This window comes from Passer domesticus, chromosome 6, assembly GCF_036417665.1.
Source record: "Passer domesticus isolate bPasDom1 chromosome 6, bPasDom1.hap1, whole genome shotgun sequence".
Taxonomy (NCBI): domain Eukaryota; kingdom Metazoa; phylum Chordata; class Aves; order Passeriformes; family Passeridae; genus Passer; species Passer domesticus.
Window position 1 is genome coordinate 17,844,902 of NC_087479.1, and position 26,721 is coordinate 17,871,622.

Below are 26,721 nucleotides of genomic sequence, written 5' to 3' on the forward strand. Positions count from 1 at the left end.
TATGTCCTAGGCCACTGAGCATAATTCAGGATTTCCTCCTGACTTTACTGCTCCTTGTCTATTAGAATCGGTAACATTCAAGAACATGCTTTGTAGCCAGTCTCTGTACTTGTTATTATTTTGTTCCTAAGTGCAGTGTATTTCCAGTATCAGTCTCAGTAGAGGACAAAGTGTTGGTTCAATAGAATAAAATCAGTCCTATCAACTTCTAGCCAGAAGTGGATGGTTGTAAAATGGTCTTTAATAATATAATATGTCAACTGAAACTCCACAAACTTATTGTTTCATTGTGCATCCCTCTCCTAGCACTGTAACAGACTTTTTGAGCCATTAGATTTGTGAATACCCCATGAGATGGGTAACTTTACCATTATGCATATTTCGCAGATGATCAGTAGTGTAGTATGTACTGCAGGCATGGGCAATGAATTTTCAGAGCTGAAATCTGAACAGCTGACTCAGTCCTTGGATCACTAAGATACTGCTCTGAACTTCCTGCTGGGAAGATGCAAGCCAGTTTCCTTGCTCGCCAGTCACTTGTAATGTTTTGTTCCCTTCCTCCAGATGCTGGACATCCCACGAGTGCTGGATATGCTGAGGCAGCAGAGAATGATGATGGTGCAGACTCTTTCACAGTACACTTTTGTCTATGGAGTTCTCATTCAGTTTCTCAAAAGTTCTAGACTTATCTAACCCCTGCCACTTCCTAAGAGACTCTGCAAGAGTTTACAGAAAGAAAATGGGAGTTGTCCAGACCTGGTCTCACTGGTGTTTTCCTCATCTGATGAATCACAGTTACCTTTTAGGGCTGCCATGTGACTGTTAAATGTGAGTCAGTGTAACAGGCTCTGCCCAGCAGGATCTGTGCTGGACTGAGTTCTTCCCAGCCACAGTCTCATTAAGGAATGATTTTACTTGGTCTGGTCTGTAGTACTTGCACACATTCTTTGGAGTGGTGTTACTCTGAGCAAAATAAGTATCTTATGGAACGGAGGTATATAGTACAATTTTACTGATATTATGTTTTGAAACATAATTGTTGACTGTGCAAAAGCTAAAATCTGTAGGTGCACATGGGGTCAGAAACCTGTCTCTTGGTAATGTCAAGGTCTTATGCCGTTTGGTTCTGCTTTCAATTTTATATTTAGAACAATACATCTATATTTTTTAAAATGAACATTTGGTTTCCTCTAGCTTACTTAGCAAAACTAGCAGCTCTTAGAGATTTTAAGCAGTTGCTTTAAGAACAGTTATTTTTGTATTTGGGATTTTTTAAACTGAAAAGAAAACGAACCACCACAACAGAAAACTTTTTTAAACATAACATAAATATTTTCAGAGGAGAAGACTGACAATATTTGAACCAACTTTTCAAAAATCATGCAGAAAGTCCTAGGGAAGCTGTTGGTAGTTAGTTGTAGTGCCATGCAATAGAACAGACAAGTGGATGATAATGGTGACTGTTGATAACTTTCATTTGAGAGGAGGCATGTTTACCTGCAGTGGGCAGGGAAAAATATTTTAAGTATCTATGAAGTTATTGGAAACAAATGGATGAGAGAAAGTACATATTCAGTATTATTCATATATTTAGAGGACAGATTGATTTTACTGGCTGAAATCAAAGTGGATGCAAATGTTTTAAGCACTTTTTTGCTCTGTTATTTATGTAGCTAAATATAGAGACTATAATCATGCATTGTTTCATTTGGTAATATACCATTACTAACCTGTTATTTTAAGAAAAGCTTTTTAAGTTGTTGAAGTGAGAGAACCAAAATGGGAGTAGGAAGGTGCAGAGTGGTGAAGTGGAAATGATTGTATGAAGTGTAATGGAGGAGATGTGGCAGCTATGATTGCTGGTTTACACAGTGCAAAGATGACCTTAAAAAAATGTTAATGTACCCAGACAAGAAAGCCAGTAAAGCACTGGAAGTTTCTGTAGAATCCTCCAGATTATTTTGTTAATGCTAGAGCAAGTTTTGCTAATGCTGTGCAGCGTTGCAATGAACAACATTTGAGAAATTGCAGAAAAAGAGCTCTTAGGGGAGGCACTGGAGATGGGGGTAATTTGGGAGCTGTGTAAGTGGCTGAGTCAGTGGCTGTGGCATGGACCTGAAGTAGGCAGGTGCAGACTGCTGGTCAAATGATGATATCTCTAAAAAATCCTTTGTGGTTTTCAGTAGGGACAGTGTGGTTTTAGCTGCCTTTCCAAGTGTTTTGAGATGCTGAGTTGAAAATCCCTATTCCAAATTGAGCTATACTCTTTCAATATCTGGTTTAATTAAAAAAAACCCCATATACAGTAGACCAGTCTGCAGGCATGGTTAAGTCTACATTTTCCTTGATACCTGCTTGGTGAAATGAAATTAAACTAAAAGTCAGGTTTATTAATGCTGAAATTGTTATTTGTCTGAGCTCTAACAAGGGTTTCAAAACTATTAAACCCCCTTCAAAGCAATAGTTGTGTCCCAGACACGAATTAAGGATTATAAATAGGTTGTTTCCATTTCCTTTGTTGAAGGATAAGCTGAATAAGCTGCTTCCATGAAGTTTAACATATGGTCCAAATGACATTGAGATAATATGTAATTTTATACAAAATATGTTTCTTTTAGGTACACAATATTGATCTGGTGCTTTCAGGTCTGCTTGGAAGCAGTCTGCTTTGTTGTACTCTCAGTGTAAGTTAGATTGAATATTTCAGACTAGGGAAAAGAAATGTTGTTCTTATATAAAATGCCTAGGAATTGTTAATTGCCAAACATAAAACTGGAAGTCCAGAGGAAACCAGTTGCTGAAGACTGATTCTTTATACATAAACCTTGCAAACATACCAATCTGACATATCTGTGTTGACAGAAGTATTGAAAGAAGCAAACATACTTAGCTATTTTTCTCATGCTCAGTTTTCAAAACATTGTTAATTTTTGCCACAGTTCACTTCTGTCTGCAGGAATGTTATTGAATGGGAGGGCAGGCTCTAAAATGTAGCTTCTACCTTTTCCATTTCTTAACTTTGCACTGTGGTCTTTGTCACCTGATAGATGCAGTTTTAATGACACGATGGACAACCAGAACCTCAAGCAGTAGTTTCTGAGACAGAACATCAGCTGTGAGGCATTAAAAGGAACAGTAATAACAAGCAATTTAATCCAGTATTTATGGGATTATCTGAGGTGGGTGAGGAAATGTGTGTCTTTTGGCTTATTTTTCTGTTTAGCTAAAAGAAGTTGTGCTTACTTTTAGAGGTGGTTGTGCTCAAATCTGGTAGTCACAGTCTTGGTTTTTTCAGTGTATTGCTGCTACCTCCTCTCCTCCAGCTTCCAGTTCTGTCCATCAGCAGTCTGTTTTTGCAGTAATAGACTTTTCCTTGAGTTAGGCTTGACTCTATGTGAGTTTTTCTACTGAACACCGAAGGATTGCTTTTGTTTGTGAGCATATGGCTCTGGGCATTGAAAATGAGCAGTTTCTCTTCTAGATACCAAATGAAATTAAACTTCACAACCTTCTTTGAAAATTATTTTTTAAACCATTGTTTAGATTTTCAGTTAACTTATAAAAGACAATTCAGTTTTTAGCACTTTGTTCTGAGCCTTGAAAAGGGATGCATTTTTACATGTAGTTGTGCTCATGCTTCATGAAGTTTTGGATGTTACAACAATATCCACTGTCCAAATCCAGTCACAGTGTGAGTCAGAGGTAGATTTATTTGTCAAAAAACTTAAAATTTCTCTAAAAGCCTGTCCAATTTTGCCAAATATGTTTTTACGGGGATGAAATAAGATGATTATGCAAGATTTGAACAGTTTGTTTAGTAAGAAAAGTTGTATGAAGAATTCTTGCAGCAAATGGCAAAGATGATGCTGATCTCTAGGGATGTCAGATCTCAGGGACAAATAAAGGTGCTATATACTGTCAAGAGACAGATTTGATGGTCTTTTGTTGACTAGGTAGAAGATGCTTTCTAGGATCAAATTATATGAAGAGACAGGAGAAGAACATACAAACTGTAGTAAGGACATCTGAATATTTGGTTTCTTTCTTGGTTGCTCTGATGAAAGATTTTTTTGGCCAGTGAATTTTTCTAGTCTTGGGCTAAAACCTCTTCTCTAAGAAGCTAAATGAGAGCCCTGTCCATTACAAAGGTGTCACTGACTTAGCTGGGTTGGCTTTAGGCTGCAGGCTCCTCCAGGGGAATTTTGCACAGCCTCTGCAGCTTGCACAGCAGTGCTCTCCTTTTCTGCTGTCCCCCAGGAAGAGCGGGAAAAGTTTTATGCCTTAGTATTTTCACTCATTGGCATACCTTTCACACAAGGTGCAGAATGCTACAGTTTATATGTAGAAATACATTTAATTCAAAGCAGGTGGCTAAGGCAGTGTTCCTGTATTTCTATGGATGAAAAGCTGCTCTAAGTTATCACCAACATTTAGAAAAAAAAGTAAAATACAGTAATAACAAATAAAAGTAAAATAAAATTTTACTGAAGTGGAAAAGATTGTTGTCATTTTACATTTGGCTTCTCTTGTAATCCTGTGTATCTCTTTTTCAAGTGGGCAACATTTGGAGCAATTTTCTCCAGAATGGCTCCTTTAATAAGTAAGACTGAGGCTGTTTCTTCAGCTGCTGCTGCATATTTTGTGTTGGAGCAGCTGTTAAAGTTGAGTGGCTCATAGATTTCAATGGCTTCTGGACCAAACTTGGAAACTGCAGGGTTGTCTATCACAGCTGTGTAATGAAACCTCAGTTTTAATATCAATAGCATTACTAAATCCTGGGATTTAAAAACAGTGAACCCATCACTCTATTTCAATAGATCAAATTATCAGTTTAAAAGAATCAGTGCTTCAGTTGCTTAGAATCAGTGCTTTAGTGTTTAGGGTTGTTTTTTTTTCTGATAGTGCAAAGTGGTGGAAAGCCAGAGTCCAGCCCTGCAAGATGCAAAATTCCTGCAGTTCTTCTTGATACTGTAGGAATTAACATGGGCTTACTGCCAATGAAAGCTTGAGCCCTTGAAGCATGAGTACCCACGTCTGCTTTAAATTTAAATACAGATTACAAGAATTAACCAAAAGAATGCAGCAGGAATGTGCATACAGGAAAGTACAGCATTCAGAGGAAAAGTAGATGAGAGTTCAAAAATTCTCTTGTGCAAGTACAAAATTTTGGACATAGAGAGTGAGGATTTGAGGAGTGGCAGAAGGCATTTGGAGGAGGATTTGGAATGTTTTGTATCCAAAGTAGAGCTGCTAGCAGGGTTTGAGTCATATGGTATGTTTTTCATGGCATGGTAGGGTAAGTGAATGTAGTCATAGGTGTTATTTTTACTGGCTTTTTAAAATGTGATTTTTTAAACTCCAAATACTTTTTCAGAGGCTCTGTTATTTTTACATATCTTCCTTTCCAAATGTATTGAATGCAATCTGTCAGCTCAATTTCTGTTTACTTATTAAAGGTCAGATTTTTCAAACTACAGTCTCTGGTTTTACAGATACAAAATGCAGGGGAAATAGGCATACTTGCAATTTTGCAGTGATAATTTCTAATGGATGCAGGTGAGATGATTAAAAATTCTATGTTTTGAATGAAGCCAGGTGTTTACAGTTGGTGTGAGTTGCACCAAGTTAAGGCTGGGCTAACAATGAGACTCTTGAAATGTGGAATTTACCATGTACTTGGAAGTTCTGTTGCAGTGCAGTATTTGCAATACAGTGTGACATTAAAACAGCATAACACTGTGCTAAGGTAAGGGAAAAAGAATCTTAAACTTTTAACTGCTGTTGCAAACATGTCTGTAAAAAGAGAAGTTAAAGAAAAAAAATCTTAACATGATCTTGCTTGGGACCAGCTAACTTGGTGCACTCAGTTGGCATCACATGTTACTTTAAGGTCTAACTGGGCTGAAAAAAAAGGATTTGTTAACTTCAATGAACATTTCAAAAAAACTGTTGCTAAATAAATAGCCTTTGGTTCTGTTCTTTGCTGTTTTCCATATCATGCTGTGTTCAGTGGTGAAGAATAACCTCCAGGGTGTTTGTTTTGTTGAAGTCTATTCTTCAGCTTTACTTAGGGAATGAACATAGAAATCAAAGGTAAAGAATCTAATGAACAGAGTTTACAACAGATCCAGCCTGTGGCAAGTCAAAGAGCAAATCTGCAGATACTGTAATGTTCTTTTGGTTCAGATAGGCAGCAATCAAAACTACCAAATTATTAATTTTATGAGCAGTTTCAGAAGGTGCCTAACTTTTATAAAGGGAATTAAATGCCGTTTTTCCATTTGGAAATATTTAGGTAAAATTAGGAGGCTTTCTTTTAATATACTTTAAAGATATTGCAAATGCCATTAATTTTTAGAATGGTAGGGAATTTGATGGAGAAAACCCCTGCAAAATCCTCTAGTCTGTCACCTTGCTAATGCTGGATAATTCTGACAGACAAGGTGTGTATGCTCTTTACAAAGATACTTGCTTAAGTTGCTTTGAAATACTCAACTTAGCTGTGCTCTTTGTGGCTTTTCTGGGGGCACTTGGATGGAAATTTAAGAGGATTTACCTGGCAAATCAGCAAGTATGTACACTCCTGCACACTGCTGAAATCTCTTCATTCATTAAAAGCAAATGGGTTTTGAAATCCTGTCAGCAGTTCTGTAGGACTGAGTCCTTAGTGTCAGAGGAACACAGGATCTGGCTCCATTTTCTTCAGTTTTCACTTGAGCCAGTATGCAAGAATTTAAATGGGACTTTGTTTAAAAGTAGCAAACATGAAGTATTATTTTCTAGTACTAAGCTAGTGGCTAACATGTCTATTTTTTGCTGTCTTGACACCAATACTGTAAAAATGTATAATCAAACCAGCTTTAATTCTTGTAAAACTGAAATTGGTTTGTAAAACAATGTATAAATTGTGTTTCATAGACAGAAAAGCTTGTATTACTGAATGTAATATATGTGAAATGAATATATTATAGTCTATTTTTGCCATGGAAATAAATATTTGAAGCAATTATAAGTTTATATTGTTCCATTATTAAAGGAAAAATCCGAGGACTTGGATGTGTGTTCATGTGTAGTCCTAGGCTGGGACTTTGCCTTCAGTTCACAAAGGTGTGATCCCTCTTCTAATGTTCTACAAGTACTGGGTATAAAATTTGTGCTGTACTAATAGATATCTAATAATAGATATCATCTTTGTGGCAGGAAAATCTTGTGCCTGCTGCCCTGTCATAATTTTTCACAATGTTTTGCATTTTCTAAAGCTGTTTTTGGTACTGAACTTCCAGTTTCATTTAAGTAACATTTAAGTGTGAGAGGGATTAAAAACTTTTGGAAGTTGGAGCACCCTTTCCAAAAGCATGTGAGAGAAGAAACCATTGATTACTTACTATGATTGGAGCTGCTGCCAACAACAAGCACTGAAGTTATTTTCATTCTAGAGCTAATTGAGTTAAAAAGGGAGGTGATGCAGCAGTTTGCTCTACGCACTGGTACAGCATGAGGCTTTGTGAGGGGAATACAAGAATTGCACACTGGACAGTATAGCTTCACACTGGACAAGTGCATTTCCCTTGTCTTTGCTTTGTCTAGAGCATTGTTTCAGATGGAGCTAGGTGGACAATCAGCCTTTTAAGTAAATTTTGTCCTCTAGGTGCACTCAGTTTGAGGGCATGAATCAGCTTCAGGTAAGACAGTTACAAACCACAGATACATCAGTACTTGTCAGAGCAGTTCCCAAGTTCTGGGGAATGTCCTGTGTGATGCTCATTGGAAGCAAAGCACTTTTATTAGACATTGATTCAAAATCAGAAGAGGAAAATGAGACTTCCTGGGACCTGAAGCTCATGATGAAGCATTCAGGAAATTTTTATCACACTTATTATTTATACTGGTTTTAGACCTCTGGCCTTTCTGACCTTTAGACCTTTCTGAAGGTATCTTCAGAAATCTAAATTTCCTCTAAATCCAAATGGTTTTAAACTGCAGTTATTATTTTCCAGCCACTGTAAAATCCTCATTAGAGACTTCTGGTAGGCAGAGCTGGTTGACAGGGACATGACTTGATGCTTGGATTTGGCACATCTGGCACATCAGAAGCTTTCCTGGGCAAGAGCTCCAGGACTTGGTACATGAGAAACTTGTGGGAGCTGATGAGAGAAGTTTCTAGCATACCCAGAAGAACAATAGGAATCCAAATGACAGGTATCAGATGCAGTAGCTTGGATGCCCTGCAAAAACCTCAATCTACCCAAAATAAGGAGCATTGCTGAGTGTATGCATTCCCTGCAGTGAGAGCAAATTTGTCCGTAGTGCCATGGTGTTAGGAGGGCTGCCATGGTGAGTTCAGTATTTTCAGTGCATATATGCCATCAAGCTGGAAGTGCAATGCTCCATTTGAGCCTGTTTCCAGGACAAAAGGTCACCCTTATGCCTCCGCACAGTACTGGTGTTTAAATAATGACAAGCAGAACTGAGAGTAATGGACAGTCTGGAAATGCTTCACAAATACTACAGAGTGAATTTCCTGATATTTGGGAAGGTAACTTTGGCCATGGGCTGGCCCAGCCTACCACTCACCATTCCCCTTCCCCTCAGTGCTGTTACTGGAGTGCGCCTGAGACTGCACCACGGGTGTTTTATGGCAGGGCTGTGCTCTCACCTGCCAGCTGCTTCCTCAGGAAAAGGGAGGAACAAGGAGCTGGCTGGGGAGATGTGCCCAAGAATCCTTTGGGGATCAGATAGCAATGTAAAGTGAATTGAACAGAGACTCTAAGATGTTCAAATAGTGAGGAGGAGCCATGGAGAAAACACACCCTATGGAAAACCATAGCAAGGGTCTTTATAGACTGAGGCTTAGGCTGAAACTCTCTGTATAAGGCTAAAGGCTGTCAGGGTGGGATGGGGGTAGCCATTATGCAAGCTTGTCTGGGGAAGGAAAAAACAAGATAAAAGCTTCAGGAGCTCTTCTATTTTTCTATTACAATACATTGTTATCTTAGATGGTTGTGCCCAGCTTTTGGGAAGCCTCATAGCCAGCTTCCAAACCTGTGCTATCTGTGTGATCTCTGGTTTCACTTGTGTGAAACACTGGGAAAAAGCAGGGTGCCAATGCCTCTGAGCTGAATTTCTGATTGGAGAGCTACACCTCTGAGGTCCTGCAAGGAATTCTCAGGCTGACAGGAGAGCTGATGGCCTTTAACATGTTGCTTCACTTCTTTGGCATGTGAGCATGCTTATGAGTGAGAGAAATGGATACTGGGAAGAGCTGGGGTCACCTCATAGTTGTGTTACTCATCTGGAACCAGTCTGTGGCTGCTATGAGATGTGAGGTATGCTGCAGCCCTCACACAGATACTGTAAGGGGAGTCCTACAGGCTTGCTGAATTCTTGAGATAACTGCAGAGAGCTCTGCACCTCGTGCTACAGATCACGCTGCCCGTCCTCTACGAGAATGGGACAGCACAGCTCTGCTGCCTGCCAGCCTGGGCCTCTCTTGGAGTCTCTCTCTCTCAGGTTTCAGAGGCTTCCCTACTCCATTTATGTAGCCTTTCCTTGCCCTTCTCAAGGTCCGATTTCATTCCCCCAAAGTGGTAGTGCTGGAAGGATTGCAGGGGAACCTGTGTGTGCTAGAGCCTGTGATCTACAAGAGCAGCAAGGGCACAGCAGCAGCCTGTGTTGGTGCCTGTGGGGTTATCTGGCATTCCTCCCCTAAAAAGTGGTGTTGGGTTCAGAGCCTACGATTTTTGCAGGCCAGTGTCATGGCTTCAAAGACAAATGCAAGTCAGGTTTTGTCTATAGTCTCCTGGCTGTTGGGCACACCTCCTGGCCTTTGCTGTCAGCTAGAATTAGCTTAGTAGGTGAGTTAAAAGGTACCATTAGGAACCCAGCTATTCTGGAGACTTTCTACAGAGAACAGAAAGTCCCATGCACAGTACTTCATTCTTAATTTTGGTACCCTTCACTTGAATTAACACTTCTTGTTGCTACTCCTCAACTGCCTGACACCCTGGACTCATCCTAGGCTTTCTTTAAGGTGGCTGAAATGGAGATAAGCTATGGGTGGGGTGTTCTACCAGCTCAGATGATTTGTTGAGCCAGTGGCAACTGCTGTTTCTTCTTTTTCCCTTCCCTGATGATGCTTTATCCCTGTGACATGCTCAACTTCCGCTGGCCCACATCCTGCTACAGATTTTGAAACTGGATCCCTTGACTGGCTGTGACCCGTGCTGGGGCAATGGCTGGGGCAGATTAGTTTACTGCTCACCTGTTTGCACATCACTTGCTTTACTACTGGAATACAAACTGGTTGTATTCCAGTGAAGGTGGTTGTTTCTGAATGAAGCAGATTTCACTAAAGAAAACAGGAAGATTGGACTGCCTGTATCTGGTTTTGTTGTTTTGGAGAGTGAGAAATTATTTTTGTTAAAACTGCTGTTGCTGTTCTGTTCCTTGTAATCTCTGTACACACCAGGTGCCAGCTCCTGAGAACAGCAGGGTAAGTACTTGGGAAGTGCCAGAGAAAAAATGATGGCTTTGGAGACATCACACAGCTGCAGTCTCCTGCACTTGCTTAGCAATGTATGCTCCTGCCTTGGTGGTCAAAAATTAAAGTGGGATACTGGAATTTCCCATAGCTTTCTGAAGTAGACCTTGAGCTCCAATTCTGTATTTTTTTCACCTTTGCATAAATTTTTAGGTCACAAATACAAGTGCTATGATACAATGGTGGTAGGTATACATAGAAAGGTAAAATACATTTGAAGGCCAATGTTAACAAGTGGCATCTAAATGTCCACACTGCACCTGTGCTCTAGCCAATAATAGGTCTCACTTTAAAAGATGGAATCAGTAACAATTTCCCTTTTGCCTTTCTTCCTGTATTCTCTTTAACATTCATCTCTATTGCTATTTCTACTTATTCCAGGCTGTGGCCTGGGGCTGCTGCCTCTCCCAGGTCCTGAAACACAGGAACAGTAGTTGTGCACTAAAGGACATTATTAGAACATCTTATTGGTTAGAAACTGTGCTGTCACCACAATGGAACAGCCTGCCTTAGGGGCTACAAATGAAACTCCTGGGCATAATTTTTATTTATGCTGATGTTCTAGTTCTCTTACTCATAAACGTTGCACAAAACATTGCTGAGGAAACAAGTAGCCCTTTTTCCCCCATTGTCTGATGGAGCCATTTGTACTTGAATAATGAAATGCTGTCAGTTGAGCTGCATCATTCTTACAACTACTCTTGCATAGCTATAAATGATAAAGTGTACAGAAATGCAGATAAACAAAATTATGAACAAAATTGTGAAGTCATTCTGCAGCTAAGCCTAAATGAAAACTCTGTAGGAGCTTTAGACACTGGGGATCAAGGATAAAAGGACAGCTTGAAGCTGGTTGTTTTCTGGTCAGCTGTAAGACATGTAAGCACCTTTTTTCTTTGATCCTGTTAATCTTTACTTCAAATGACCAAAAGCCCTACTTTGCTTTGTAAACAATCAGAATCCTACCTTTGAAAAAAAGAGCAGTGATGACAAAACTGTAGCTTTAAAGATAAGAGGCCATTTTGTTAGAGTAAAGTAACACTAGCAGGCTTTTGTCTATTTGAAAAAAAATTGATGTTATGATCTATGTATGGCCTGCATGAATTTGGGCAGAAAAAAAATCTTTACATTGCAGATCACTGCTCCTGACTGCTCCTAAGTTTGTTACGTCTGGAGGATTCAGATATGTAATGGTCTGTGACTGCCTTGTTCTGCTACTGCTTGTGCTAAGACGCGAATATAACACAAAGTAAAATGTGACGAGAGAAAAAAATTCAAACCCAACCAACTAAAACCCTCAGAAAAAATACCCAAACCTTGCAGTATTGATTAATCTTATCAGTGATGTGTGTCAGGCTTGCATAACAAGGTCTTTAAACAACTTATGTTTTAAGCACCACCTTAAAAGTAAATGTGAATAGAGGAGAGAAAATCTTAAATCCAAGGCAGCCTGAATTTGCTCTTGGATCTGCAGATAAACTGATTTTATATAGGTAACATTTAGCTAGAATGTTTTTTCCCTACTATCTGATAGGAGTGCCTCTACAATGACAGAAACCAGTTCTTTGGACTGGACTGACTGCTCCAGTTTCTGGATACTGGGATGTGTAATTCTCTGGTTCTTAAACAGACATTTCACTGTGGATCCATTAAACATTCACGCTTACAGTTTAGGCAGACAGGTGCTTTCTTTGTGAAAGGTCTGTTTTAATCAATTTATTTCCTCTTTTAAGTTGCATCTACCCAGAAAAAAAGTAATTGACGTTGAGACAGTTCATCAACAGGAAATATGGTCAAGAAACTGTTTTTATTTATTTTTGTGTTACTTGTATTACAGGAAATGAGTATGTCATTACTTGTGCCTTTCTCTGGGCTTCACTGCTGTGGTGTTTTCTTACAGGACTTTTGCATTTACAGAATTTGAAGGTGAAATTCGTATTAATCTTTAATCAGACTCATGTTGACAAGAAGCCAAAGTTTGCTGAGTGACATTTTTTACAATGTATAAGTCACAAATGTAGAGATAGGCAGGGAAAAAAAAACCCCTAAATTCTGATTATTGACCAGAATGGAGAACTTGGAGCAGAGGGCCACAAGAGTGGTGAAGTCCTGTCTGAGGAGCAGAGGCTTTATACTTGTACGCATCAAACCATGCTCTTTAGTTTTCAAACCAGTCCCTGTGTGTTACAATTCTTTGTAAAATAAAACCAAGTTTCCTAGGGCATCCTTTCTGTTCAGCTCTCTGGGGTAAGGAATACAGAAGTTTCCTTGAGGATGGGAGAAAGTCTGTGATCACTTGTGACTGTGCACAAACCCTCCCTGCACTGTACTGACTCAGCCGGGTGGTCACATCTTTTCAACAAGACAGGCTCTGATGGGGGGATGTAGAAGTCCTCTACAATATCTCACCTGCTTTTCAGTGAGCCAGAGCACTCAAGCTGCAGGCCACACTTACAAGGCAGCCAGGTGAGTATGGCAGATGAAAGGCTGCTGCCCATCTGCCCAGCCACATGTACCTGGCTAAAATAAACTTTGTTTCCTGTCATTGTCAACAAGTGCAATTTATTATTGTGGACAAGGTACCCAGGAAAGTGGGAATTGTGTTCTGCACTGCAGTGCTATGATTGTGCCAGACGTGTTTTTCTCTGTCTGGCTTCCTCTAGCTGTTTTTTGACATTTCCTTTCTGTCTAAAAGTTTATGCTTCATAAGTGAAGCAATGGTCTGTGTCTATTGGAGCTCCTTTAAGCTGCAATGGGCCATTTGGCTGATGGAGTCACAGACTTTGGTTGATGCTCACGAGGCACAGGGGAGGCAGGTGGTGGCAGTTGTTATGTAAGAACTGGTACACCTTGGGCTTCTCCTTGGAGGAAGAAGGTTAGAAACTAACCCCAGGAGATATCAGAGGACAGGCTTTATCTAGGTTCCTAAGACTTCTCCTAGTTCCTTACCTACAGCAAGACAATGTATCCTACCAGCACTGCCTCAGAACCTGTTGAGCTCATTCTGCTGCAACAGCAATGTCAGGCAATAGCTGTACTCTGATTAAACAATAACTCAAATCATCTTGGGTTGATTTTGTGCAATGCACGTACTAACTTCAATTTAAACTTAAACCAGAAAATACACCACCTCTTTTCCATTTGCTGTACAAGGTGCCTCATGTGTCTTCTTCTATACTGTTTGATGTACTAGTCATCAAACAGTAAGCAATTCAATCGTTTTCCAAAACCAAAGCTTGATGCAGAATGCTATGCCACAGCTGTCATCAGTGCAAGAAATTGAACTTAGCAGTCTCATTAAGTTAAGAACTCTAAGTAAAAAACTGCAATCATTAAATCTACACAGATCTGTTAAAATTTGGATTTTCTTCTTGTGAAATAGTTTAATTTTTCATTTGTGAGCTTCTGCTAGGGGTAACATAGTACACTATAGAACTCTTTGTCCATTCTGGAGGAGGACATAGTTTGATGTTAAGTTTAAGTTGTTGAATTCTTGCAGACTACAACATCTCAGATCTTTATAGCAGGACCACAACTGTGCTATCAATTATTTAAATCAATAAATATTTCATTAACTTATTATTACAGCTCTAAAAATATAAATCTAGTTTTAATATTCTAAAGTTTGTTTCGAGTTATACAGTATGGGCAAAATACACAAAATTCTTCTGATAACTGACCCTTTATCCTTTAAGATCTAATTTACACAAAGATTATTATCCAATTAATAGTATCCTGCTACAGAGACCTTAGCAGTATTTAAACAGAAATAATGGAAAATAAACCTAACAATTCACTACTGGTTGACAAATGGCAGTTAACCACAGAAGGAACTCTATCCCTGTTTAACAGGTAAGTTTTGGTTACAGTTATGAATAGTTACGTGAAATGTGAAGGGCCTCTTGAAAGTTTTCCTCAAGCTCATCAAGTTCCTTATTGACTTCCAAATCACTGTCACAAGCAAAAAAAGCTGCCTCACAGGTGGATGAAGTGTCTGGGTGTTCTTCAAATTCCACACCACAGAAGTCAGAGTCTGTCCCAGCACCCATAATTTCTGTGGTATCTTCTGAGAAGTCCTTCTTGCCCCTTGTCTCCCTCGACCTTTTGCTCCGGGGCATTGATTCACATTTGTTTGGTTTCTTTAATGACAAGTCTATGGTCTCAAGGAATTCTTCATTTTTTGTAGCTTTCCTCAGCTTGTGACCTTTACTGGCAAACTTGAGCTCTCCTGTTGTATCACACTCCTGCAGATCCCGTGGGCCTGAGGCTTCCTGAGCTGCACGGATGAGCTCTATGTTGCTGTCCTGGCTGCAGCCAAGGTCTGATTTCAGCACATCCAACATCTGGCGCATTTTGCCCTAAGGGGTAAAGGAGGAAAAGGGTGACACTTCTCCAGCCCCCATGGCACCTGAGCTCTGCTCAGACAGGGCTTAACTCTGACAGAAGGAAAGGGAGGCTGCTTGCAATCAAGTGACTAAATGAAACACTGAGTGTCACCAAACTGAATGGACTGTTGTCCATTCTTTGTCAATGTACCTGCGACTCCTGATCTGCCGTGATCCATGAGTGAGCAGATCTCATTTATGAGAGAGAGAGGCTCCCCACTGAATATTCTGAGAATTCTGATGACCTTTACCCTCCAATATGCCTGTGCATTTGCCCTGCTCTTTGGAAATGTGACCTCACATGCAGAGACTACTGTAAGGGCAGCACATACCTCATCAAGGCGGTTCTTATTTTCTTCTATATAGCACTCAAACAGTTGATCCAGAACCCTAGAAATAAAAAATCAAATTATTTCACAGGAGGAAAACCAACTTTTACCAGATGTAAATAACCTAATGACTGTATGTTTTATTTCCATTTCTTAGCTGAATGGCACATCTAAGACTGTTTCAATTCTGCTTTGTCACAAAGAGGGCTACCTGTAGTCAGCAACACACTGGACACACGCTCAACAGGCAGACTTGGGCAGCACATGGCAGTTGTAGTACAACTATGGGTGTGTTTGACCTGGTGTGCCTATGTGCTGCAATCCAGTGGTGATTCTACTGGCATGCTGAAGTATCCAAAATCTCTTGGATGCACCATAGTGGCTGCTATACACAAGAACAAGTAAAGAGAAGGAATAAAATCCAGCTTCAGTAAAAAAAATCCAGAGCAAAGTCCTCAGTCCTGAGAACTCTCTTCCATTTATTAGGCTAAATGAGAAAAAAATTCTGTAAAGAAATTGTTCTGTGACAACTAAAGTACAGTCACTGGAATAGAATTCTAGAAAGTCAAGTGAATTTAATCTAGCTTACATGAGAAATTATTAAAAAACCCAAACGGTAAGAAGGGTTCTAGTAGAAGAAAAAATTACTGTAAAAGAGTCAGAGGTAGACTGCTCTCAAAATTTCTTGAAGATTTAATTTTTTTACTTGGTGTATTTAGTATTCTTACTGACAGCCTTGACATAAGAAGAAAAAAATAAGAGCACATAGAATAGCAAAAACAGCTGGGAACATTACCAACCCAAAGCAAGATCAGAATGTTATGAAATTAGACTGCCTTGAATGCAGAATTTCAAAAATGGTTTAACATTCTGTATATATATTCTGTATATGTACAGAAATACTGCAATTTTTTTCATAAATTGAGAGTCCTTTATTGGAAAGAACCAGTATCATATTGAAAAAAGATTCTGATTTAGCAGCTGGTGAACTTTTATCTGCAAGACAATGTAACCCTTGCAACCCATGGTGAAGACTGAATTAACACTGAAACAGGAAAGACAGAAGGGGAACAAAGGATTGTGTAAAAGATTAGTTACTCAGTTTATTTAGCAAAACAGATGTTGCAGACTGAAATGAGTTCTTAGAATTTTTCCACCTAGAGTTCCAGGTCAGTTTTTAACAGAAGCTTTTATCTCATGGTACATAGCAGCAGATCAAAGTTGATGACCCAAAGGTATTTCCTACTTCCCCTTTCTTACATAAAGCAAAAAAGAAGAGGAAACAAAACAAAAGCAAAGGCTGTGTGTATAAAGAAATTATTACTAATCACTACTTCCCTTACTTATGGAGTCTATGGGTTTCTGACATAGCATTACAAAATTGAAAGCAACTGTAACTTACCTGTTGGAAAATAAGCCAAGTCTAAGAATTTCATTTGTTACATCTTCAATGAAAGTTAAATACAAAAGCTCCTCTTCTCTGCAGGGAGGATAGAAACCCCAATGTTAAATGATTTACCACAGAAACACACATGACACATTTTAGTAGGTTTAATCAACTTCACTGGAAAGGCCATTAAGAAGATTTTATAGTTCTTGTATCATCAGTTATGTTTCATAAAAGGTAAGGCTATCACAACAAGCTAAGCCTTTTCTTCAATCTGGATAATGAAAAACTGAAAAATATGAGTCTGTTAGAAAGGTGGTCGTGGTGCTTTGTCTTTATGCTGACTTTCTGCTGCGGTATAAATTAGCACAGAGATTCCAAGCGAGGGAATCAGTGAATCTTGACAAGCGTTCAGAACATGCACTGCACTCAAGAAAGGGGAGCTAACTGGGAAAAAAGTGAACAATTGCAGTTTGATGCTCTGGGTATAGGCTTCTAAAGGAGCTTCTAGAGAATCTGACTGCAGCTGAAAATTGCTGGTCCTAAATGGAAGCTGAAAAGGATTTAATTGCTTATTTGGCAGCATCCACTCATTTCAAGATATCTCCTTGATGGATCAAATCTTGTTACTGTGAGATGTGACTTTCACCTGTTATTTCTATTTTAGTACCTCTAAAAGAGTTGATGCCATTTACTCTAAATTGGACACTCTCAAAATGTCTGGAGTTCTGCTTGAAAGACAACAGGAAAGAAAACCCCAAAAGAAAATATTTCAGTGCTGTTTCTCTTTCATAGCATCTTTCTAAATCTCCCAAAGCATCCAATCAAACTCTATTGAGTCATTCCCCAGTCTTAATAAACAGAAAGTAAAAATGGAATACATCTTGCACAATTTTCATTACATAAAATTTGTTATTGTGCCTAAATATTATAATTTTGGTTCCCTCTATAGTCAAGAAAGTTACCTACAGCTGGTATTTGAGACCTCTATTATAAGCCTTAAGTTAGGCATACACGAGCCTGTCCTAAATCACAAATAATTAAATAACTTTTCCAAGGCCACTTGATGAAGCTTTAGTAGTGTTTCTGAATATAACACAAAACTCCTCTAATTTTCATCACATTTCAGTGCAGAAATGTGGTAAGAATGCCCTTCAATTTGGTGCTTCATTTGCTAATATTTGCTTCAGAGATTACAGACCTAAAAACAAACTATAGGCACTATACAATCTTCTGTAGCTAAAATGAATTTTCTTTGTTATTTGATTCACATAAAATTTTTAAAGTATTTTATTTTTCAAGTTCATCAGTTTAGAGGAAAACCTTCTAGTTTGATGTTATAAATGAAAAGAAAAATGGTTCAAAAGCATACTTACTCAGCATCGACAGTTGTCTTTGGTGAGGACTTCTGAGGACACCATGATGTCTCTCTAATCAGAAAATCAGAGGGAAAGAAAAAGAACAACATTCTAAACCCCTTTTATACTACCTTGCATGTAATTTTCTTCTGGAGCCATGGAGTGCCATTATATGATTTCCTTTCACAAAAAAACCCAGCATAACACCCCTAAACCCTGCTCCAGTAGCAAAATCCCCTGCTGGCACTGAAACCTGAAAGACTGAGGCTCAACAGTATTACACCACCTCACCTGATGCAGTGCTCAGAAGGCCTTGGTGCCACTTCAGATGCTATTCAGTCTCTGTTAGCCATAAGAATGCTTTTTAAACTCAGAGTACATTTTTTTCCTCAGATAAAACTGCCTTTGTATGAAAAGGCCAGAGAACAAATCAGTGAGTCATGCGTGACACTTAGGTCAGCAATGAGGAGAATCAGCTTGGAGCCCTTGGGCTCTGGCCTGATTTTCAACACTGCTCTCGTATTGCAGCTATCCCAGTATTAACTTTTCAGAAAAAGGTGTGGGAAATGCTCCTGCAATGCAGTATTTAGTTATAATACTATATAGTCTGTGAGCTCAGATGTACAGAACTAACATCTCTATTAATGCTTCCTCAATTTGTCAATTCTGACAAAAATACTCATGTATTTCAGAGCGCTCTTTCTTAATTGGCTTCCCAGTGGAACTTATCACAAGAAAAGAATGAATTCTGAAGTTGGGAAAGGCCATTGATATAAAAAAAACCCAATAAAAGTTCTGTGAGAAGAAGACATAAAGAGAAATGCTAGTGAAGACTTATGGCCTAAGGACCAGCTGTATAGAAAGGAACATTTCCAATATTCCCTCCTGCTGTAAATCAGGCACCTTAGGCTGGAGTGTTGAAACCCATCCACTCCTCTCTCAGGCTCATCCAAAGCATATCTTTTATCTTCAGCCTGCAACACAGAAACAAAAATATTTATTATCAGTGCAAATACACAGCAAATTTCACCATTAAAATGAATCTAATAACTCTCTGTGATTAAGCAGCCCTAGAAATTTCATATCTTTTCTGAGAAACTCTGGGTAAAAAGCCAAATGGGACATCATCTGCTGGAAAGTCATGTACCAATTATCTGTGGCCTTAGCAGATATTTAATAGTGCACTTATAGAATAATTAAAAAAAATAAATTAAAGAGATGTCTTCATGTGCCTCAAGGTTTTTTTTTTATAGTTTCCACCCAGTGTTCTGAAATTCTCCCTCATCTATGTAACTAACTCATGTTATGGCAATAGAAAGAACACCTAAATCAGCTGCTCACTGCTGTTGGCAGTGATGAAGTGTATTACCCCACAGTGATGGTGGTGGGAAGAGTACCCAAATTACTGGCAAATGCATTATTACCTTTGATTGTATCTTCTGCTTTTCACTTGTGACTTTTCTCACATGCACTTGGTCTGCAGATGGAAAGCTAAAAAATTTAGAGAGGTGTTAGATTCCCAAGTAGACGTTCAAAAAATGCAGGATGAGAATAACAGTGCCACTGTGGAAAGGTCTTATCAGCCTCAACAGAATGCAGTACTGAACAGTTCAGAAAACTTCTGCCAGACAGGTGATCCAAATTAACTATTTAGTTGCATATTAGCAGGGGATAACTGAATTATTCAATATAATTGTTCAGAATTAAGAATGGAGATGATCCTAAAATTAAAAGTGCACGAGGAAAATAAACCACTCACAGCCAGAAAATCAACAGTTGCAATACAGAGCCAAAATGATCATAATTCCAGCCTTAGAAAATCCCTAATTTATTCTATGACAAAACTGGAGTTGGAGATGCAGGCATGGAGGACACAAAAGGGAAAAGGGAAAAGATTTCTCTTTACAAGGTAGTATCAGTAGAAACAAAACCAAATCAGAACTGTCCAACTTGCTAAGAAGTTCAATGCAAGAGAAGGATATTAATTTTGTTAACAATATTTTATATGGGGTATATCCAAAGATATTTGAATTCAAGTGATACAAAAACCAATGAAGAGCTGCATTCAAGAGTTAAAAAAGTTGTTTGCATGATGTATTAGTTAACAGACTGGAAAGTAAGAGACTACAGGAGCAATAGGAAAATCACATTATTTTCTAGCTTTTGGTAAGGTGCATCTAGAATAATTATTCTAGTTGTAAATTCTAGTAAGGCATCAGTACAATTATTCAGGTTTTATACAAATGTAATGAGAGCAAAACATCTTCCTTTTATGAAGACACTGTTATGATAACATCTATATTCCAGAGTTTCAAAATAAAGCTTCAATCTCTGTACCTGGTCATATCAGTCTGTGTTTGAGCTTCCACACACCGCTTGCGGTGATTTTTCTTCCTCCTTCGAGCAGGAGTGTAAAACCTGTACTCTGACAGGGAAGGTTTAGCATTTGATATTAAGGTGCGTGGAGTGAAAGGTTTGCGGCTCTTAGTGAAGCACTCAGAGTGCTTCTCCAGAAGATCCCCACCAGTGGCTCTGGGGTGGTTTCCTTGGCACCTCTGGGAATAGTCAATGCTCACAAAGCTCTCGATGGAGTGACTGCGTGGAAGTGCAGAGTGTTTGCCTGGTGCCCTTGACACACAGACACTTGAGTAGGATGCCCCGGCTGCATGCCGAGAACATTTCCTGGTGCATTTCACTGGACTGGAGTGAACCAAGCAATCCTTGCCATAAGGAGATGGTGCACTTGATAGGTACTGTGCCTGCCCAGCAGAGGGTGAGACACCATCTTCTGCTTCCAAGAGACTCTAGGAAAAAATAAAACAATATTTGATTGCTTTGCGAGTTACCTGCTTTGCTTATGATGGTACTCCCAGCAATTACTGGGAGCTACCCAGTTGGTAACTGGGAGTTACCAATTTGGAGGTATTTGCTAAGTAAAAACTTTCAATTTTTGTAAAATCAAACTGGTTTCACAGCAGCCTCAGTGCTAACAGATTTTAAAACCTAGTCACTGGAAATAAGAGAGTAATAAGGAAATGGTTTACTTCAGTAGCAAAACATTGGTGCTCTGTTACAGAATATTGATGGTTACATCAAAGCAAGAGTTTAATCAATAAATTTTTAGAAGTCAAGAAATCATTCCACTGAGGCAGATTATTTTATCTGGATATGCTCTGTTCATACCTCCTGGGCAAGGTAAGGCAGACATATCTATAATTATACCAAGCTTAAAAATTCAAGATTATTCCAGAATTGTATTATGACATTGTGGCAAAGACAAATAAGACAGAAACACAACTAAATTCAAGTGTTACTTTAAGATGGAGTTTTTGGTTGGTTTGGTAGTTTTTTTGTTTGTTTTATTAAATTAGAAAGAAAAATTAAATAGAAATTTTATTTCAGTCATAGAGTTTTGAAAAATTTGCACTATCAAACCAAAAATACCTGGACAGGGTATGCACACTCGTAATTTTGCTTTACAATGTGTCTGAAACACCTTATGAAAACAGCTGTTGTATGTTCTTTTCCTACGTAGGATAGAGTCAGGATATTCTGTCTATCAGTGAAAATTATGTATGACATTTTACAATCTCCATGGGCAGGCATACTGCAGAACTGGAAGATTAAATCAGAAACCTATCAGCAAACAAAATTTTGTACAAACCAATTTATTGCATCCACACATGTAACTATTTATGAAATTGAACAACTGTGTGATGCAGAAGAGATGACTCCCACTGTGTGTAACTATCCAGCACCACAACTCCCAGTAACAGGGCTTACAGTGCAACAGTGAGGGAAACAAGCTGAGGATAGTGTTATTCTGGAAAAATCTCACTGCTGTACCTTGCAATCAGCAAGGCAAAACAACAGCTGTTTCCAAACCCAATTCAAAATCAACAGCCAACTTTCTAAAATTACTATCATACTTTCCTAACACTAGGGCAGTTCATATAGGTTAGGTCCACATCATCAACAAACAAAGTGTTGTAGGATTTTTAAGAGAAGTAGAGGTGTTTCCTAAGAAGAAAATTAAATTTCTAGGCCCATTTGAGGTTTTTTAACAAACTTGAAGTTTAGTTCAGATAGGCTAACATAGAAATTAACTTGTCCATGTACCTCCACCACCTGAAAAGGAACAGGAAGACAAGGAGACACCAGTACAGAGCACAAGCTCTGCACTGACAAAAGGAAGAAAAGGGAGATGATTTCCATATGTGTTTCATTCATCTGTATTATACTTCTATCAAACAAGTAAAAACTATTAAGCAGAAGCATTACATTACTGAAGTTACTGAAGGAACACGTACCCCGTGGGAAGCCTGAGGAAGAGTGGATGCAGTATGGTATGACTTATACTGTGACATTCATTTATTAATGACATACAACCATAATCCCAGTTGAGAACATTCCAAGATTCACCAAGCAGCCTATCCTGATCTCATAATTAAGCTATGTGGAAACTACTTTGAGAGAGTAAGACTGAAACAGAGATCCATTGCATTTCCAATGGGGCTTCATTGCCTGAGCACAACAGAAACCTTGAGAAAATCCTCAAGAACACTTAACTGTTTGAAAATAATCAGCTGATTAAGATGTGGATTGAAGGCTGGATGAGTGATTTTTCCCCACCAGGAAGTGACAATGGACTGAATGCCAACAAAAGTCACAAAACCACTGTAAAATAAAGTGTCTGTAGGGATTCTGCAAGATAACCAATATTTGTCCTGAGACTTCTGAAGTCTCCTACTGAGGCGGGCATAGAGGGAAAAAACCCCAGTGACCAAAACTGGAAATCTTTATACATTTATTGAAAATTCATGACATTCTAACCTACAAAAAGATAGTTTAAGATAGTAATATATTACTAGCAAACCAATAAGATATAGTGTATTATATCAACCTATATAACTGGTAGTACAGCTTGTAAATATACACAGATTTTCTATTCTAACATTCAACCCTAAAAAAGGTGTTTTTAAAAATTCTTAGCAATAGACTTTTACTGTATAAATGCTCCAGTTTCTCATAACACTGCTACTGTTATTGCTTAGAATCTACACTATTTCATTCTTTTTCTTTTCAAACACAATATTTTAAATTAAAGCTCAATTATGATGAATATACATTTTATAGCATGCAGTAAATGCTATTTACAGGAATATTAAAAAATGCAGGTATTTCATTGTGAAAATTAAGTCACAGATCACACTGTCATCATACCACAAATTTCCTTCATAACAATTTTCTCTCACATCAGTAAGATCTATCTAAACTATTCCAGTACCCCAAAATATCCAGAGTTGCTGGTACCTAATGCAAAGAAGTTTTCTTTTACTTAGCTCAGGCAAAATAAGCTATTCTTGATGGTGTCTCATGTGAGTCAACTGTTATTTTACTACTACAGCATAATTAAATGCTGAACTGATAACATGCAGTTACAATGCCAAACAAATGCCTGTGTTAGCAAGCAGAATAATGAGGCTTACCAGTGTGATTGTTTGCATATAAAGTAGTTGCAGTGGTAGCTCAGCACTATAGAAAACAGACAAGACTGGAAAGCTTCAGCATCCACCTATATAGATAAAAGGTAATTCCATACCCTTCAGTGTATATTACAAACAGCTTAATTCTTGTGAATGTTTTACTCTCAGTGACTAAAGCAGTTCATTGAGCTGCAATATAAATTGTATTGTAGAAGCATTTGTAAGCATAGGAGGACTGGTTCCCTGCATTAAGCAAAATAATTATTAAGGAAAGAGATAAAGTTATATTAGCAGATTATTTATCTATACCTCATGAAAATTACATGCTCTGTTCCTCAGAAGCAGATGAGTTGATAGAAAACAAGACAAAAACACAAGGTTGACATGGCAATATCCTAAATGTAAGCACTCCTTATATATGAGGAAGCTTAGGGCATTTATCATCTTCTCCTTCTCAAATATTTCCTAAGTAGAACAGACCAAGCACCTCACTAGTGAATAGAGAAAATTGCAACCCAAAGCTGCATCTGTGTCAGCTGTGAGATGTACTCATTCAAATACTGAGAAAATAATGTCTTTCAAAGCTCTTATCCTGAGGCAAAACTTTACTACTCAAACAGGGAGAAGTGCACTCCAAGTAGACAAGGAAACAATATCATTAACAAGGAATCACGTCACTTCAAAAGATTTTAAAAGAAAATTGTCCTGTGTTGCAAATAAATTGTAAGCAAGTATGCTCACTTTCTGTTCTGTTTCCTATAAAAAACATCAGATGTTTAAGTAGGAAACAAAAAAAGACAAAAACGTGCCTACAAATAGCACACTTATTAGACTATATTTAGTTATATTCTTCAAATAAAATAAAAAAAATCCATTATAGTATCTGAACTTTAGCTATTAGAACTATCAAGAACTATAATTAATGTAATTTGGAGTAAAAAATCTTGACTTATATCTTGCTTATCAATATATGTTTATATTCTGTTAATTCAACAAAGTATAATCTGTTTTGAAAGATACAAATATATTCAATGATACATTTCAGCAGCTCCTTAAAAAAGTTTTATAATGTATTTATGCTTCAATTTTATTAGTTACAAAACTGGGGTAAACCGAACAGTACTTTGCAGCAAGCATGTAGAGAGAGGACCTCTGAATTTTCATGGACTCCGTGGAAGAGAAAATTCAGTAAAAAGAGATCAAAGCATTCTGCTGTCATCTGAAGGGCAAAAGTAGTAACACAGACTATAAGTTACTTTTAATTTCTACAAGAAGTTTAGCTTTCCAGCTCAAAAGACACTAAAGTATCAGCTGCCTTAAAAAACCCAAACTTTGAAAAGAAACATTGCTAAATACTTTTTCACATAAAAGGTCCAAGGCAGCTCTCACTGGGGTCACTGAAATTACAGTAAGATTAGTTTAATCTTGAAATTAAGTTGGTCTTGTATGAAATTTCTTCCAATAGAATAGTTCATCTACCATTATAAAATGAGATCGAAGAGATGCTTTAGGAACTGCACTGTCAGGATACAGAAGCTAAAAATCTGCAATAAATGAGTGTATGATTCTTTAAATTTGAGAAAGCCATTTAAATATTGCTCTAAGTCAGCTGAGCACCTGCTCTCTGCTGTCTGGACAGAGCAAAACTTTCCTATAGGAAGTGACAAGCTGCCTTTAGAGAAAATTCATACAAGTACATGAACAAATTTGGCCTTCTATAAATATATTCAGTTTGTATCCCGGTATCACTATTTTTCAAAATTATGGTCCTGGTACACTCTTTCATTTTGTGCATGCGTGTGTGGGAGTCAATTCTTTACTGTAGCAGTTCCTGCTTTTATCAAATACTGTGATGTTATTAAGAAGGGTATTACTGACTGTGCATTAATTCAAACAACCAGCATAAGAGGTGATTGTTGCTATGAAGCCTGAAAGGAAATCTGAATATTCCTAATGAAAACAACTTTCTTTGATGCTCAGAAGGTTCTTCTGCTTTGTTTAGTCACTGACATCTTCCATTATGACAGAACTAACTTAAGCACAATACATGTTCAGACTGCTGGTATCATAAGAGTGTAATAAATCTTTAAATATAAAGCATTTCAGTAGGCATTTCACACAGCCACATGTGTGTTGCATATAAAATTAACAAGAGACTAGAACCAGTTAATGGTGTTTCCCAATCTATATTTCATATGCACAAGCAGATGGCCACAACCTTCATTCTTCAGAAAAAAAAAAATCTCAAAAAACAGACTGAAAGGGATCTTGAAAGGTTAAGGCAATAGCACACTTCAAATGGTTAATAGAGAAAATTTAACCTCCTATGAAGCAGCCTTCCTTCAACTGATTTTTGGCATGGATTAATTTATTAAAAAAAATTCATTAGCAGCCAGAAATGCCTGTTAATAGGATTACTTGAACACGAGATAAAATACCAAGTCTTGCTCAAATCAGAACTTTTACTCATGGCCAGCTCAATTCAGGCAGAATTTCAGAAAATCTTATTTTGAAAAACAAAGGAAAAAAGCTGCACTTTGTTGTAGTGCATCCTTTCATTTTGCAGCTTGGAATTCATGTAGTAATTAGAGACACATGTTACTTGGTTTTTCAATGAAACAATTTAACGAACTGTGTCTGCCCCAAGTTGAAAAAAAAAATAACATGGAAGGACAAAAATGGTATTAATAAAAAACAAAATTTAGATTTTAAATATCACATTTCCTCCCTTTTCTATTCATGCCTATGCTTTCATCCATAACTAGGAGCCATGTATTGAATTTCAAAGCATTATTTCTCTGCACACAATAAGGTCACACTCAGGCTGCCTGCTACAAAAATCAGTCACACAGAAAGAAACTGACGGTGTTTGCTGTACTACTTGGAAATGTCCTCTAGCTTTATAGATATTTAAACAATGTGTGAAGCTTATGCTGTTAGAATCACAGAGTTAAATCATTACTCTGTTTTAAGCTGCAATTATTCATTTACAATGATGAACAAGAATGTAATTTGTTTGGCTATTTATGTATTTATTTATTAGTTAGAAATACACACCTCATATCCTGATAAAATGCCAACCAAATTAAGTGAGCCTATGCATATAAGCAGAATATATATGTACAGAAAGGTATATTTTAGTCTAAGCATTATTTCTGCTTTCAAGAAATGCAACTGAATGATTTAGTATACTGTTAGATAAAAATGTATTACCAACTAGGACTATTCATTATGAA

At 37.9% G+C, this 26,721-nt stretch overlaps 2 protein-coding genes across 6 annotated transcripts in view; one reads left to right on the forward strand and one right to left on the reverse strand.

Annotated features, from left to right (window-relative positions):
* PTPN21 (protein tyrosine phosphatase non-receptor type 21) overlaps window positions 1-7,012 on the forward strand; it is a 44,332-nt gene extending 37,320 nt beyond the window's left edge. For all 3 annotated transcript variants that reach the window (XM_064423642.1, XM_064423644.1, XM_064423643.1), the window contains one exon: window positions 565-7,012. In XM_064423642.1, the coding sequence (XP_064279712.1) occupies window positions 565-693 (129 nt within the window). In that variant the 3' untranslated portion in view covers window positions 694-7,012. The remainder of the gene's footprint in view (window positions 1-564) is intronic.
* A 5,316-nt stretch (window positions 7,013-12,328) lies between these two features.
* The window catches only part of SPATA7 (spermatogenesis associated 7), a 33,415-nt gene continuing 19,022 nt past the window's right edge, over window positions 12,329-26,721 (reverse strand). For all 3 annotated transcript variants that reach the window (XM_064423654.1, XM_064423653.1, XM_064423652.1), the window contains 7 exons: window positions 20,337-20,803; window positions 19,424-19,490; window positions 18,903-18,973; window positions 18,018-18,071; window positions 16,657-16,734; window positions 15,258-15,315; window positions 12,329-14,898 (listed from right to left, as the gene is read on the reverse strand). In XM_064423654.1, coding sequence (XP_064279724.1) covers window positions 14,410-14,898; window positions 15,258-15,315; window positions 16,657-16,734; window positions 18,018-18,071; window positions 18,903-18,973; window positions 19,424-19,490; window positions 20,337-20,803 — 1,284 coding nt within the window. In that variant the 3' untranslated portion in view covers window positions 12,329-14,409. The remainder of the gene's footprint in view (window positions 14,899-15,257; window positions 15,316-16,656; window positions 16,735-18,017; window positions 18,072-18,902; window positions 18,974-19,423; window positions 19,491-20,336; window positions 20,804-26,721) is intronic.